The following is a 16656-nucleotide window of genomic DNA, read 5'->3' as shown; positions in this document are numbered from 1 at the left end:
AGAAATGCTACCTGTCGCTCTCTAGCGAAGCAGTAGAAATTCCCTACATACTGTTCGCTACACTTCCTACACTCAGGAAACCTTCGTTCCGAAGCTTAGCATGGATCTCTGATTGTTTGGCACCTCTTCGGCAAAGGCATCCGCCGTTCACGACGACAACCGCCGTCGTACCCGGACGAAACCTCGTACGTACGTGGACACAAAGTCCCAGAGATACTCTATCTAAAGGAGGCCTCCAACCAAACATCAGTCACTACCCTGCCACGATTTTGTAACGTGCTGCGGTTTGAACACCATCGCCTTTGCTTTTGTGTGATCAAGAGAAATCACCAAAATAGCTTGCTCAAGAGCGAGGCAGTAGAAGTTCCCTGTATAAATGCAAACAAGTCGATATATTTAACGATATCGTGCTTCCATACCATACGCAGGTTTAAATGTCCAAGTCAACTGTTGATTGTAGAAGTCAGCCTTTCTCACAAAAGCCCAGTAGTAATTAGCAGCGAATTATCCTTCTTATGGTTTAGGTGTATTGCCCCCTAATGAATGTTTAGCTCGATCATGAAGTTAACAGGCAGTAACTCTACGAAAACATATCCTTATGTTCCTGGGCATCTTTTCCTCTGACTGGCTGCATCATTTCATTGACTTCAAGGACACTCTTAAGAATACGAATTGCTTGGTCCCTATGTCAGAAACGGATGGGACAATATGAAACATATGATTATATGTAGAAATTTGCAGGTGTGCAATGTATTTCAACATTTGTTAATTTATTTTATTGTTTACTTCAACATAATTAAAGATTGATTAAAGGAGTTAATAGCAGCAACATTTAAACTAAACGACATTTATTATCACTCTTGAGAACCGCAATATTGAGGAGAGGTTCGGCGTCTTTCTCGATATTGTTTTTGTAATTACTTTTGAGAAGTAGGTGATTGTGAACAAACTTGCAGGACACGGGTTCAACACCTGCATGAATTAGAAGCCCTGGTGTCTACCATGTATGCTAGCCAAATATTTACTTCACCCAGCAATTAAATTGACACTATCTAGTGTTCTGTAACATATATATATATATATATATATATATATATATATATAAATTCATGTTCCAATATCTCGCTATCACATGTACGAGATATGCATCTCGTAATTCCAAGAAGATTATCTCGTAATTGCGAGATAATCATCTCTAAACAACGAGATAAAATATTGTAAGATTTTGTTCCATAGATTAATTATCAATTTAAACAAATTTCACTGTAATATAAACTTATCATAAAGTTAAACTATCATAACGTGACTGCGTATGAAAGTTCAAGACTTGTAATTCCGGTTGGTTGGTTGCATTGTTAGTTTTGCTTACCTTTTAGAATTGTTCACTTATATTGAGACGTCAGCCCTATCGGTCACCTGAATACTACTGAAAAAGTATCACTACTTCCATGGGCTATGAAATCTAGAAAAAAAATCCTGTTCTGAATATCTAAGCTTAATTCTAATGTTCAGCAACAGTGTAAAACAAGATGTGTTCTTAAAACTTCACTGCCTTCAAAAGTGCATACACTGATGAAAGGTTTTACATAATAGGTATATTAACATTAAAACATCAAAAGATATGACTAATTTGGACTCATCCTTATGTCATAATCCTGGTTTTTGATTGAAATTCACCATTTTTTTTTTTTGTACATCCTTTTCTGCTATTCCTAAGAATGCATTTAGATTTTATACAGTATCAGCAAACTAAGTTTGGCCGCACCCTGGGGTCAGATCCCTTACTCTGGGGATCATCAACTTTACAATATTGGTAAAAGACTACATGTACCTGCTATATCTATTTAGTCTCAATTTAGTATCAACAGCACTAAAGAAGATGTTATTTAAGTGTTTTACACATAAACATTATATAACAAGTTTGGCCCCGCCCAGGGGTCAGAACCCCTACCCCGGGGATCATGAAATTTACAATTTTGGTAGAGGCCTTCCTGCTCTCCATCACCATGCATTTAGTTTTTCTTACACTTGTGCGGTTCTTGAGAAGAAGATTTTTGAAAATTGGTCAATTTTGGGCAGTTTCTGTCCCGCCCCTTAGGCCCCAGGAGTGTTGGAGACCTGACATTTACAATGTATGTCCCCCTTGTATGAAAGATAATGCATACCAAATTTCAATCTAATTAAATCAGACTTCTTAGATCCGCGCCGTATACTCTGATGTTCAGATGAACTTTATATCAGCCAATCAGCGCGTTGGCTTTGAAACCGTCGGTGTTTAAATTCAAGGAAAACGGCTGCGATTGTTTGGTTTGAAAGAAAACACATCACAGTTAGATGTGACGTCACAATGCACCGTTTACGTCGACTGACGTTGTATTCCTCGCGTTAATTAAGTAAACTATTTTGAAAACTTATTCAAATCGTACCCATCCCTATTCATACATAAATCGCAATTCACAATTTTATTTCGGTGTATTTTATATCGTACGTCTTGTTTTTATGAACGGAATAGATACGGCATTATTTCGAAAATTTAGAATTCCTTATGTGAGAACAACAATTTTATAGTGTGCAATAAACTTTGTAGGAAAGCGATTACTGCAACTTATTTACGAATTGCCGGGAACCGCCTGAATAGCCATCATTGTCTGTATAGCGCAATCTTACTGGTTGATAGTTCTCATGAATATTCCAAGCAAAAGGTCATGTCGACATGACCCCCAATGGGGTTATGTCATATCCTATTATAGCGATTGCGAGCGTATCCTAGGATCTGATTTTAATTAGACTGGTAGTTATCAAGAAGAAGTTTAAAATGTTCAATTGTTAACGGACGACGGACAACAACCAATTGCAATAGGTCGCCTGAGTAAACTCAGGTGACTTAAAAAAAACGTATCGCTTCGCCTCGCCCGATACAGGTTTTCTTTTCACACCATGTATTTTTCCGTATCGCCGAACCCGAAACGAGTTTTCTTTTCACACCATGTATTTTTCCGTATCAGGTCACTAACTAACTGTGTAACTAATAATATTCGAAAGACCTGTGATTCTCAGTTCTAACTGCCTAGTGTTTGGTGAAGAATCAATCACTACCTATGTGTACGTCTTAGGTTTGCCACAATCATGACACGAGCGGGACCAAAACTAATTAATATCAGACTTCTTAGATCCGCGCCGTATACTCTGCGTAAGCAATTGTGAGCGTATCTTAGGATCTGATTTTAATTAGATTGGACCACCACTTTATCACTGATCTACCGCGACCAGTGTTGAGTGCCCACTCATAAGATAATTTCAAATTGTTGACCAAGCAACATAGATTGAAATCGTATCTTGCTGATTAATTTTTTTCTTCTTAAACAATTGAGGATGAAAACACTATTTCAAATGAACGTTCGATAAAATTATTCACTTTTCTGTGAATTTTCTGTTTACCAAATTAAATACTTCCAAGACTATTCATAGGTTGTGCAACTCGGCTTTATTTACATATTTTTTCTTTTAATTAGGGGATCTTTTCTCGTAATTTCGACACAATTATCTAGTAGTAACAAGAAAAATGTCATGATCAAACTACAGATTTTAGCACAATTTAGACCAAGAGTCATAACTCTACTTAAATCAGGTTAATTGGGCTTAAACTTCCCTTTGGTCTGTATATCAACATTAATGTAAAACTCCACTCCGAAACCAGATCATTATATGATACAAATACATTTTACCATTATGACTAATATCTAACGATAAACAAACTTTAAAGAACTCAGATCTAGAAACCTACGTAACGTTGAAAACTCCAAATAATACGATTAAAATAATGTTGTTGTTTTTTAAGTTTTGAATTGGAGAATTGGGGTTCTAAAATTATTTTAACATTGTGTACATTTGTCAGTAATATTCATGGATAACCCGAATAATATATCCTTTAAATTCATTCATAATGGAGTAGGAGGAAGGAGAGAATGATCAAACGGAAATGTAAAGAGGAAGAAAAGGAGAAGGGGAATGTACGGGAGGAGGTGTACCGTAATGGAAGAGAAGGAGAAGGGAAAATGTGAAAGAGAAGGGGAAATGTGAAGGAGTAGGAAAGGAGAAGGGAAAATGTGAAAGAGAAGGGAAAATGTGAAAGAGTAGGAAAGGAGACGGGAAAATGTGAAAGAGTAGGAAAGGAGACGGGAAAATGTGAAAGAGAAGGGAAAATGTGAAAGAGAAGGGAAATGTGAAAGAGAAGGGAAATGTGAAGGAGTAGGAAATGAGAAGGAGGAAGACATAAAGAAAAAATGAAGGGGAAGAAAGGATGGGTCATCTATCTACTTAACCTGTGAGTGTGTCGAGTTTTGTGATTCCCATATTCATCGTATACATTGCAAAAATAATCAAAGGGAGACACTGCCTCTACAGGGTATTTATAAGTCAGGATCACTTCCATTCGTTTTAATGTGGCTGTCACGGGCTCGGTTTTCTCTGCTTTGTTGATGAGAATCATGTGGTCTGGTACTGGAACATGGCAAGATACTCTCATCTGACCATGTCCTTCGACAACGAGGCGAAGATCCAACTGAAAGGAATTACAGTACATATATCTTTGAGAAATATTGGTATATATAACTACAATTGTGTTGTGTATATGTCCTTGCTTTAACATAATACTGTAGTAGTTGAATTTATAATTCGCATTCTGATATGTGCTTAAAACTGAAAGGTAGAGCTCAATAAACCACTAATAACCAAGGTCAAGCAAAATGCTAGAAAGATAAAAGAAACGAACGCATGTGTATTGTTTGGAATAAACTTTCAAATATCAACTAAATCGATATGAATGCAAGGTGAAGATAACGAACAGTGATCAATCTCATAACTCCTACAAGCAATACAAAATAGATAGTTGGGCAAACACGGACCCCTGGACACACCAGAGGTGGGATCAGGTGCCTAGGAGGAGTAAGCATCCCCTGTTTACTGGTCACACCCGCCGTGAGCCCCATATCCTGTTCAGGTAAATGGAGTTATCCGCAGTCAAAATCAGTGTGCCAAGAACGGTTTAACAATCGGTATGAAACACGTCAAACAGCATTTGACCCAATGCGAGGTTGTATTGACGAACTAGATCGTTATAACGACCATAGAATTTGCGAAATGCTGACTTTAATCGAGACTGTTGAAATCCCTGTACCATCAACTTGTTTGTCAGTAGCTTACCTCGATTTAAAAACTGACTATACCCAGAACAAGCTCTTGCATATCGAATCAGTTGAGATATATAAACACCATATGCAGGTGATAATGGAATATTGCTACATAAATGTGGGAAGTTGACGATGGAGAAGCTGAAATCATCCCGTTTGTCATACAGTTGAGTTGTTAGTTTGCCGTTAATGTCTACTTTCAATAAAATATCTAAGTATGAAACAGAAGTGGACGACTATGAATATTCACCTACCTCTCTTGAATTTTTCTCCGTCATCTTCGTTAGATCCTCTATGAAAGCCGGACCAGTGTAGACCATGAAGTCGGTCAGTTTTTTTCTACCTCGTGGACTTTCGGCAAAACAGGTGTACTTGCCATCTACTTCTCTGTTTCTTACTCCTCTCTTTACGAAAGTGACATGGGAGGTTACAAACAGAGGACTTTTGATTTCCTGAACCGAAATAGTATCAGACTGCGCTATTTTTCTATCATCTTTTTCAAAGTGTATTTCTGAAATATTTCTTCCAAATGCTTGACAAGTGACTACAGAAGGTTGTGGCCAGGTTTTCCCTCTGCTTTCTGATAGAAATACTCCTGGTGGAAGGTTTTTAGATACGGACACCTTTTCAACAAACGAGAAAACCATGTCCAGTCCAATGAACAGGGGAGCATCTAGAATGACCCGGAGGAATACCACTCTCTCGTTCAGAAATGACTTAGGAAAGTTTATTTTCGCCCATGTTGTGGCTCCGATTGTTATGTTAGCTAACTCATGTTCAATAGCTAGTGTATCGCTATTCAAAGAATTATCCCGTGATCGTGAGCTTTTTGATGATTTTGTAAATCTGTCAAATGAAGTAGGAAACCTGGTTGCTCTTCGAGGAATTCTTGATAATACCAGTTGTGGTCGGAAACTTGATTTTGGATCTGATGATTTTGCACTGTTTTCAAGTGCCTGATAATAAATCGTGTCATCGGTGTCATTTAACAAATAAACCCCAAACTTCATGCGCCAATAAACCCGCGGATAGTGATAATAGTTAGTAACAAATGGTGGGTCGCATGTGAAGTTAACGTTGATTTTATGGACATCTGAATTTGTTAATGAATCCTCTGAACATTGAGACGAACATCGTCTTAGCTGTACCGGAAAGGATGATTTACTAGGATAATCGTCTCCCCAAGAGAAAGATTGAAAACGGAGACTGCTGGCCAGATCGGCATTTCTAGTAGTGAAGTACAATGTCCTAACATACGAAGAATCTGCCTCAAGGGAGAAAACTTTCCGCTTCCCAATGTTCTTCATTGAAGACCCAAATGTTGGCTCATGAACTAAACAAAATAAAAGATGAAATAAAAATAATGGATTCTATTCCTGTCTTTCGGCCGCGATTAGAGCGTTGAATTCGTAGCTCAGAGATCGAGAAATCAAGCCCCAATCGTACTTAGGCTGCATCATACCTAAACATAAAAATTGATAGTGACTCCTTCGCCATATGTTTAAGGCCCCAAGTGTCATGTATAGGTCTTAATTTCACCTACAGCTTGTGACTACTTCAGGTTAACGATTTTCGAAAGGACCTAAATCAAACAAAATACCAACTGGTGTTGCTTTTTTAGATTCTCTATTATATATTTACTATGGTGGTGCAGTGTGGTGACACAGTACATAACACTTTCTTTTGAGAAAAAAAAAACATCAATTATCCACAAAATTTCTTTATTTCAACCTACTATAATTTTTGGTATTACAAATGTATAAATTTGTTGTAACAAAACCCAAACAATTTAATCATTTTTAGAAAAATGCCTTTATCCAACTTTATCATGAAAGATTGAAGATGACGAACTATGATAAATATCATGATTCCTAAAAAGACTACAGATTTAAGAGTAGAACAAACACGAGCCCATGAACACACCAGAGGAGGGATCAGGTAGCTAGGAAGAGTAAGCAATCCCTATCAACCGGTCACACCCGCCGAGAGCATCTATCATTGTCTAAGTTACAAATCTATCTGTTGTTTCTTTCGAGAAACTTAAATATCTTTATGCCTCCTATGAGAAAAATCAGTCCGAGAAATTTTGTTTTTATTTTCACAGCACAAAAACAGACTTGGAAAAATGGCGCAACATAAACAAAAAATTTGATTGGCTTAATAACCCAAAACTATCCGACGGTGTTGAAATTTTACAAATTTCTCATAGCGGCATAAATTGAATTATCTGATGATAATATTGTTTTGAATTTCAATTCACAACGCTTTTGAGTGAAAGAAATATCTTAATTTTTTAAAGATATCCCTTTTAGTGCCTATATATTGATTTTGATAGATAATGCAAACCGATTTGGTATTTAGCAATATATGCCCACATGTTACACATTTTGCTGAATTCACGTGGAAAACAACAGATGTTTTCGGATATAGAAACATTCCGACATCTAGTATCTGACAGCTACAGACGTAGGCTCATTGTGAAGGGGTCTCGGTCGATCATGGGTTGTCCAGAATATAATCTGATTATTTAGATCACTGACACAATGTTTGTTCACTGTAACTGCTACATAGATTTAAACTACCTTTGTAACTATACATTCAATTCTAATTTGATTTTACTTCCATTTTCTGTCTTTTACATCCTACATTTGTATCTCTTTCTTTCACATCATCATCCTTCCCTTTTACAAAAATCAATTTATACCGTACCACACATGCATTTTCCATCCGTAATTTTTAATAGATAGTACTAATATCTACAAAATTATAGGTTGTGAATTCCTATAAGATATCGCTCTGTTTATTGACATGAATAGATATCTAAAACTTCATGAGGACTAATACGATTTTTACAAACAGAAACTAATTCTGACTGTGATTTTCATCTTCTCTATTAAAAGACAACAGAATAATACGTGGATTGTGTGAAAACTAAATCATTAGGATTTAACTCGTCGAAGTTAAATCGGTTTATTAAAGCTAAATATCAATATATGTTACTAATCTGTATCATCGGGATAATTTACCGCTGTCAGCTATTCTCTTTTCGGGTATTAGTGAGGTCAAAAAATACGTCTCGAGCACCGTGCAGGATTCCCCAGCAGTTGACACACCCAACCCTCCCCATTAACTGAAATTGTACATGTACATATTTTAATTTGTTGTCGGTGGTTTGGGGCTTTGTTTTTGTATTTTTACAGTCAAGATTCAATTATGGAGAGCCATTCCTCCGTCTAGGCTGCCATTTCCTAGTGGGCGGATATTCAGCTTGCCAGTCGAGCTCACCTGGAGTTTTCATTCATTTAATTGATATTCCAAGTATAAATGAACATTATCTGATATTTTCCTGGGTGAACATCTGGTCTCAGGGTTCACTTCGGGTTATGGATTTTCTCTTGTACTTGCACTAGTTATGAGCAGCGTGATAATTAGCGCAAATAAATCTACTAAGCTACAAGTCTGTCTTTTTGTGTTGTGGATACTAGTTTGCTTGCCCCTGCGTATAACATATTTTGTCTTTATAAATGATCTGCTTCTTTTATCTCCAAGTGAGCTTTAGGCATTCCCCGAACAGTTCTGATATATTCAACAGGACAGTGGGTTTGATGATTCTGTTACCTTATACAGTACGCTCAATAGGAAAACTGTGGACCATATTTGGCTTTTTAAGAAATTTTAAAAACATGTCAAATATATCAATCACTTCTAACTTTCGACGTTAGTATTCTCCTAAATAATTCGCAGGACTAAGCGTTTCATAACGCTATAGGGTAATTTCTAATGGGATCATTTATCAAAAAAAAAAATACTCATCGCAACACGTGTATACTTTAAATGTAATTTTTAAACCATGATAGAGTGATCATCGATATAACTATTGTTCATTGTCAAAACGCCATATTTCATTTGTCAATATCAAAGATATTCATCGTCAAAACACAAAACACTGATAGTCAATATTAGAATAAAGCATCATATTTTAATAGTCAATTTTATACTAATTCATCATCAAAACAACGTATTTTTATAATTAATATTAGAATTATTCATTACCAAAACACCATATCTTAATAGTAAACATTAGATTTATTCATCGTCAAAACACCGTATCTTTTATAGTCAATGAAAGACCCCTGCACATACCAGAGGTGGGATCAGGTGTCTAGGAGGAGTACGCATCCCCTGTCATCCGGTCACACCTGCCCTGAGCCGTATGTCTTGATCAGGTAAACGAAGTAATCCGTAGTCAAAATCTGTCGAGAACGGCCTAACAATCGGTATGAAACACGTCAAACAGCATTTCACCCAGTGAATAGGTTGTATTTGCAAACTAGATCATTATAACGACCATAAACTTTGCGAAATACTGACTTTAAACGAAACTGTTGAAACCTATGTAACATCTACCTGTTTGTCAGTAGCCGCTGTAGAGGCAAATTTTGACTCCCATAGAATAATGACTGGGGGTCATTTTTCGACGTCGAAAAATGACCCCCTAGCCGTAGAAAAATTGGATAATTTTGTAGAAAGAACACCCAGGGGTCATTATTTTGCGTGTCATACCTGACAAATAATGACCCCCGTAGAAAAATGACTCCCTCCCTTTCTTAGCAGATTGATTTATTTCAAAGGAGTTGATACGGGTTTCCAGGTCATTATTTACCCAGAGTTATCGTTCCTGCTTCTCCTCTTATCAAATTTATTCCATGTGTAATTTTTTTTCACGGTTAATAAAATAAAAGAAAGAACTAGTTCATTAAATTTGAGAAAAACCCACTGTAGGTTCCATGACCAATTACAACTGAGAAAAAACCGCATATTTCAGGGACAGATCCAGGGAATGTTCAAAAAGGGGTTCTACCATAAATTTTAGTTTTCAAAAGGGGAGTTCCATTCTCAAAATGTGTTATTTTTACCTCATTAAGCAACATTTTGTAACGATAGGCAGAGGTACAACCTATAAAACCTCCACACCTCCCTCTGAATCTACCAATATATTTATGCTATTTATTTACATGTATAGATCTTGTGTAATCAAACACACACACACAAAAAGAGCTGTGTTTAAATACAATACTTCTTGTGTCACAGAGAGGCGTGAAATCTTATTAAAAGTGATGAATTGACATACATTTTTGGGGTCATTTTTCGACGTCGAAAAATTACCCCCGGTCTTTATTCTATGGGAGTCAAAATTTGCCTCTACACCGGCCTCGATTCAAAATGTGATCATACAGAGTGATATCAATCTCTTGCATATCGAATCAGTGAAGAGATATAAACACCATATGCAGGTGATAATGGAATATTGCTACATGAATATCGGAAGTTAACGATGGAGAAGTTGAAATCATCCCGTTTGTCATTAATATCCATAATAATATCATAGTTAACGGGATAACTTCTCCATCGTCAAATTCCCATATTTATGTAGCAGTATTCCATTATCACCTGCCTTTAGTGTTTATGTCTCTTGAATAATTCGATACTAAAAAGCTTGTTCTGCATATGGTCAGTTTTTAAATCGAGACAGGATACCGACAAAGAAGTACATGCTGCAGAAGTTTCAACAGTTTCGTTTAAAGTCAGCATTTCGCAAATTCTATGGTCGTTATAACGATCTACATGTAGTTTACCAATACAACCTATCATTGAGTCAAATTTTGTCTGACGTGTTTGATATCGATTGTTAGGCCGTTCTTTACATACTGATTTTGAATGCGGATTACTCCGTTTGCCTGATAGAAATATAGGTGTATGGTGTGTGTGACCGGTCGATAGGGGATGAATATTCCTCCTAGGCATCTGATCCCACCTTTGGTATATGTCCAGAAGCCCGTGTTTGCCCAACTCTTGATTTTGTATTCCTTATAGGAGTATTCACCTTTTATATTCACCTTTTCAATATTAAAATTATTCATTGCAAAACCACCGTATCGTGGTGGTTAGTATTATAGTCATTTCCAAATGACCGAAATGCTACCAGTTGCCTTATCCTAGTTAAGGTGCTTGTTTCACAACCAGGAGTCTCAATCCCAGCGCCGAGTCAAACTCAAGATGTTTGGCATGGGTACATGTAAAACTTATACGGTACCAATTTTGATGCACCAGATGCGCATTTCGACAAATAATGTCTCTTCAGTGATGCTCAAGCCGAAATTTTGGAATTCGAAATGACAAAAAACCTGCAAGAGCTAAAAGGATAACTAGAGTGCCAACAAACTGGAGCCAAATTCGTCCAAGGATCAGAGCTATGCATGAGGAAGATATCATCCTTAATTTTGAAATGAATTTCTAAATTTTATCACAACAATTAAATATACATCCGTATTTTCAAGCTAGTAACAAAGCACTTAGCTACTGGGCTGTAGAGACCCTCGGGAACTAACAGTCCACCAGCAGAGGCCTCGACCCAGGGGTCATAATGTAAAACTTATATGGTACCAATTTTGCTGCACCAGATGCGCATTTCGACAAATAATGTCTCTTCAGTGATGCTCAAGCCGAAATTTTGGAAATTCGAAATGACAAAAAACTTGTAAGAGCTAAAAGAAAAACTAGAGTGCCAAGAAACTGGAGCCAAACTCGTCCAAGGATCAAAGCTATGCATGAGGGAGATATCATCCTTAATTTTGAAATGAATTTCTAAATTTTATCCCAACAATTAATTATACATACATATATAGAAACTAGGTGATGGAGACAAAGATATCCAGGACAGGCTACAGAAAACAAGAGCGATATTTCATAAAACATGGAGAATATGGAACACCATGGGAATAAGAAGGAAAACGAAGATAAGTCTATTTGAAATTTTGGTAAGACCAGTGTTGCTCTATAGATGCAAAACATGAATGATCACCAAAATAGATGAAACCCCATAGGACGCATTCCATTTGAAGAAAAAAAATCAGAATGGTAGCTCTCATCAACCACGTACTTCCAATCACTTGACTCTACACTAATGTAATGTTTCGGTGGTGTGGTACGAGGTTAACACACCATCCTCCACTCAAAATTCACATGCCAATTTTCAAAACAAGAAATTAACTGCTTGGACACTGCGGGTGTTTAATTTAAAAAAAAGATAAAAGAAATGAATCCTTGATCAAACCCAAATATACTTTTCAATATTTGGAGCGACAGACCTAAGTCGTTAAAACAGGTAGTAACAGTTATATCGCCAAACGCTCGGCATCAGGTGTGAGTGTCACGGGTCCTCGGAGATGGCCTTAAAAACGGATGATCCGTCTTACAGAAGGTGTGGCACGCTAAAGAACCCTCGCTGCTCAATGACCTATGGGCCGAGCATATACATAAATTTGAAGCCCTTCAAAGGTCCTAGAGACGTCTCTATATAATTGAAAAATTCTCGAGAGGGACGTTAATTAAGCAAGATACAATCAATCAATTCTTTAGCTTTTATCAAAGAAGAAACAATACGTCATACGATAAATACAAGCAATGGAAACGCTTTGCAAAAATTCTTCGTGGATTTGATATGAATCCCATGAAAAGAGAATGTAATGAAAATGAAACCAAAACAAACATGCAAAGTGCAGCTGTATTTTTTGTATAAAGGAGACAATATCTTGCAAAAGAGAAACAACACTAAGAAACAGGGGACTCCCGAAACATTCAAAAGAAGAAAACTGACTAAATATTGGGATATCCTTACAAAGGATGGAGACTGTAAAGAATTTGTGTATGATCTACCTATTGTGTCCCACAAACGCAATAAAAATTAGGGTGATATGCTCACCTCCTCGATACTTATATATTAACATGCACAATGCAAATAAACGCCTGATGAGGCGGATTCGCAGCAAGGGGGATCCTTAATTTCCTTAATAGAAATAGTATCCTTGCATCACACCGACGAAACACTAAATGAGTGTACCTTCTGACGCAGAGAGAAATAATGATAAGAACTGGTACTGACTTAACCGTTGCGAAACGACCGGAATTAGAGGTGATCTTCACGGGTCTCTCGCACGTGACCTTATAAACGCAAGTCATGTGTCACGGAAGGCATTGACACGATTGAGAACCTCACGACTTTTTTGGCATTTCATCTAAAGCTGATAAAAAAAAAATTCAAATATGATGTATAACAACAAGCAAACAAACTATAACACTGTCTTTTGAAGGTAAAGTTTTGAGTCGGGTATTGCTAAAACACTGTATTTTGACAGTAAATATCAGACTTATTAATTTCCAAAAGATGTTCTTTCAGCATTTTTCGTCAAAATATTATGCTAAACTACGATTTAAATAAAGGAAATCAAAGCATTATAGTTTATACCAATAGAAAGTATCAAAGGTTTTACAGTAGTGAATTAAAGTATGAATTGATTGAATTCATATTGTTTAACGTTCTTCTCGGGAATTCGTCACTCATATGGAGACATCACCATTGCCTGTGAAGGGCTGCAACATTTAAGCCTATGCTCGACGCTTACGGCCTTTGAGGATGGAGGGATCATTATCGTGTCACACCTGCTGTGACACGGGGCCTCGGTTTTTACGGTCTCGTCCGAATGACCGCCCCATTTAATCGTCTCTTACATGTACGACAAGCAAGGGGTACTGAAAACCTATTCTAACCCGGATCCCCGCAGGAATCAAAGCATTGAAGTCTTTTCTTTGTTGATAAATCAAATTTTTTTAAATATTTTTCGTTGAAAGTCTTACTATACCACGAAAAATTAGTACAAAATTTACAATACCAGGTGAATATCCATTGCACGGAATAATGTTTAATCAAAAAATTTAAGTTCTTACTCTAGTGAATCAAAGTATCAACGTTTTTATTGAAGTAAATCAAGGTTACCGAGTTTTTGATATAGTAATTCATAGGCGGATCCAGGAATTTCTGAAAGGGGGGAGTCAAGCACTTGATCTTTTAGGTACTTTTCACAACCTCCACTCCTACCCATATACACCTTTTGCTTGTGTACATACATCACAGGGGGAATCTTGAGATAGTTTTTCTATACATGAAAGTGCTTAGTTTATTTACCACTAGTTTTCAAAGTTCTATTCATTCTAATCGTCATACTCAGATCTGATATCGAATTGAATTTTTTTTTTAAAAGACGTTGGTTCAAAGTTTACTCCCAAGAGGCCGGGAATCTGGGCCCCCAGAAACTCTGGGGCAAATGGTGCAAAATCCTGCATTCTGAGCGTTTTCTGGCACTTCTTTTTCAATTTCAAATTGTCTAAATCTTAAACGAAATCTTGTATACTACATGTACTTTTTAAGAATTCTTAAGAGATAATTGTATCTGATGAAATATCGTGAATATATATCAGTGTGTCATCTTATTTATTCTATAATTAGATGCTACTCTGGTGTTGATATTTGAATGATGCAATTACACTAAGTATCCACCTCATTCTTATCATTTTGACTCAAAGACCCGTTAAAATTTAATAAATCTTAAACTTTTTGGTTCGGAAAAAGGGGGTCCGGACCCCCCCCCCTCCCCCCCCCCTTTAGATCCGCCCTTGTAATCAATGATTTTTGATTTATTTTTTTTTTTGTTAACGCAGTTAGAAAACATACCATTGAACATATGATTAGTTACATTCTAAATTATTTGATAATTATATAATTGATTACCATTAGAGAATAAATTACTTCAGTACTTACCGCCTATGATTCCTTCATTGACTTGCCAGTACACAGTGATGGAAGGGCCGGGATCAGGGATTTCCATCTCCACAGATACATAGACAAATCCAGTGGTGGCGTTGTAATGCTTACTAACTGACGTCACATAGTTAACACCATACTCAACTCCCTATGAAGATAAAATTTCAATCCAGTATAACATATTACCAAGTAACCAATCATTATCTACTTTCAGTTTAGCCCTCTTTAAAATAAGGGAGCAGCTCGCTTCGCGACCGAGGGATCCCGAGTTCGACCCCTTGTCGGTGTATCAATCTTAAGACTTTTACAATAGTATGTAACTGTTTCTTAGCCAAACGACAGGCATTAGAAGTAGACTCATAAACCAACTACAAACCTGTAAAGCTACATCCCCGACAAAGACTTCTGATTTTATAGTTTCCCAATGGGTATCAGTTACAAGGACATATTATGATAATATTGATTTATATTCGACAATCTTGTTATTTATATTCGATAAATTGATGAAGATTATCGAATATGAATCAAAATTAAACGAATATAGATAACGTGATTTTCGAATATAAATCAAGATTTATCGCATATAAATAAAAACAATTCGCATATAAATATCTAGATTATTGAATATACATCAAACTTTTCACGTATAAATATCAAGATCATCGAATATACATAAACATTTCGCATATAAATATCAAGAGTTTCGAATATAAATCAAGATTTTCGCTGATAAATATCAAGATTATGAATATAAATCAAGATTTTTTGTATATGAAGAACAAGATTATTGAATATGAATAAAGATTTTCGCAAATAAATCAACATTTGTATAATATTGCAACGTTCTACACGCCATAGATAATTTCAGATATGATACATTTCAGCGTCCATTAAAGATAAAGCAAACTCTATACAAACAAAAAATTAGAAAAGTGGCTAACTTACATCGTATCTTGTTTGGTCTCATTGATTGAATGTTGTTTAACGTCCTTTTAACTCATATGGAGACGTCACCATTGCCGGTGAAGGGCTACAAAATTTAGGCCTATGCTCGGCGCTTACGGCCTTTGAGCAGAGAGGGATATTTACCGTGACACGGTCCCTTTTCGGTCTCATCCGAAGGACCGTCCCATTTAGTCGCCTCTTACGGCAAGCAAGGGGTACTGAGGACCTATTCTAACCCGGATATCCACGGGACTTGATCTCATTGATATACACTGTACATGTATATGTACAATGTCCCATGATTTGTTCGTGATAAACTTTCGCTGTTTTCTTGTATTTCTCGATATATAAGAACTGCACGACGCGCAAATGACTTTTCAAATTAACATAAAAGGAAGAAAATAAAATGCAAGTATAGATATAAGGAATGAACATCTAATTTGTGTGTATAATGGGGAATATCTAAACAACGGAAGCGTGATTACACGGACTACTGCACGTTTCCATGGTTACCCCTGTAATACTAACAATTTAGATATTCACTCCTTCATTTTGATACAGTACCTGTATTTCACTGAACAGAAATAGGTTCAGGAAAGCTGTAAGAAAAAGTGATGGCATTTCTAAACCCTTCAACGACCGTGTAATGCAATATGACCTTCTCTTAATTTTGCAGTATTTATAGGATTTATGAAATTGATCACTCTTCGTTATCTTCGCTTGTTCATCTGGTATAATTTTGAGTCCATGGGGCAAAAATACATCAAACTGAAAAGTTATCACGATTACTGAGAACACGTGATGAAAGATTGACGGTGATGTAAAACGCCGATCAGGGTTGTTTTTAGGTCATTAGTATTAGAC

General features: G+C 36.5%; 1 protein-coding gene across 1 annotated transcript; it reads right to left on the bottom strand.

Annotated features, from left to right (window-relative positions):
* Positions 1-3477: 3477 nt before the first annotated feature.
* Positions 3478-16441, bottom strand: LOC125665178 (uncharacterized). The gene is made up of 4 exons (XM_048898112.2): positions 16357-16441; positions 14845-14995; positions 5444-6522; positions 3478-4561 (listed from the first exon to the last, which is right to left on the bottom strand). The coding sequence occupies exons 1-4, from the start codon at positions 16411-16413 to the stop codon at positions 4310-4312; spliced, it is 1539 nt and encodes a 512-aa protein (XP_048754069.1). The 5' UTR covers positions 16414-16441; the 3' UTR covers positions 3478-4309.
* Positions 16442-16656: the final 215 nt, after the last annotated feature.

This window comes from Ostrea edulis, chromosome 1, assembly GCF_947568905.1.
Source record: "Ostrea edulis chromosome 1, xbOstEdul1.1, whole genome shotgun sequence".
NCBI classification, from domain to species: Eukaryota; Metazoa; Mollusca; class Bivalvia; order Ostreida; family Ostreidae; genus Ostrea; species Ostrea edulis.
Note: the sequence above shows the minus strand (reverse complement) of the source record. Positions and strands in the feature narration are given on the sequence as shown.

Coding starts and splice junctions, on each gene's coding strand:
- LOC125665178 (XM_048898112.2), bottom strand. CDS start 16,413: ATGCCATCACTTTTTCTTACAGCTTTCCTGAACCTATTTCTGTTCAGT. Junction 14,996..16,356: donor TTCTGTTCAGTGAAATACAG/GTACTGTATCAA, acceptor TTATCTTCATAG/GGAGTTGAGTATGGTGTTAA. Junction 4,562..5,443: donor CGGAGAAAAATTCAAGAGAG/GTAGGTGAATAT, acceptor AATTCCTTTCAG/TTGGATCTTCGCCTCGTTGT.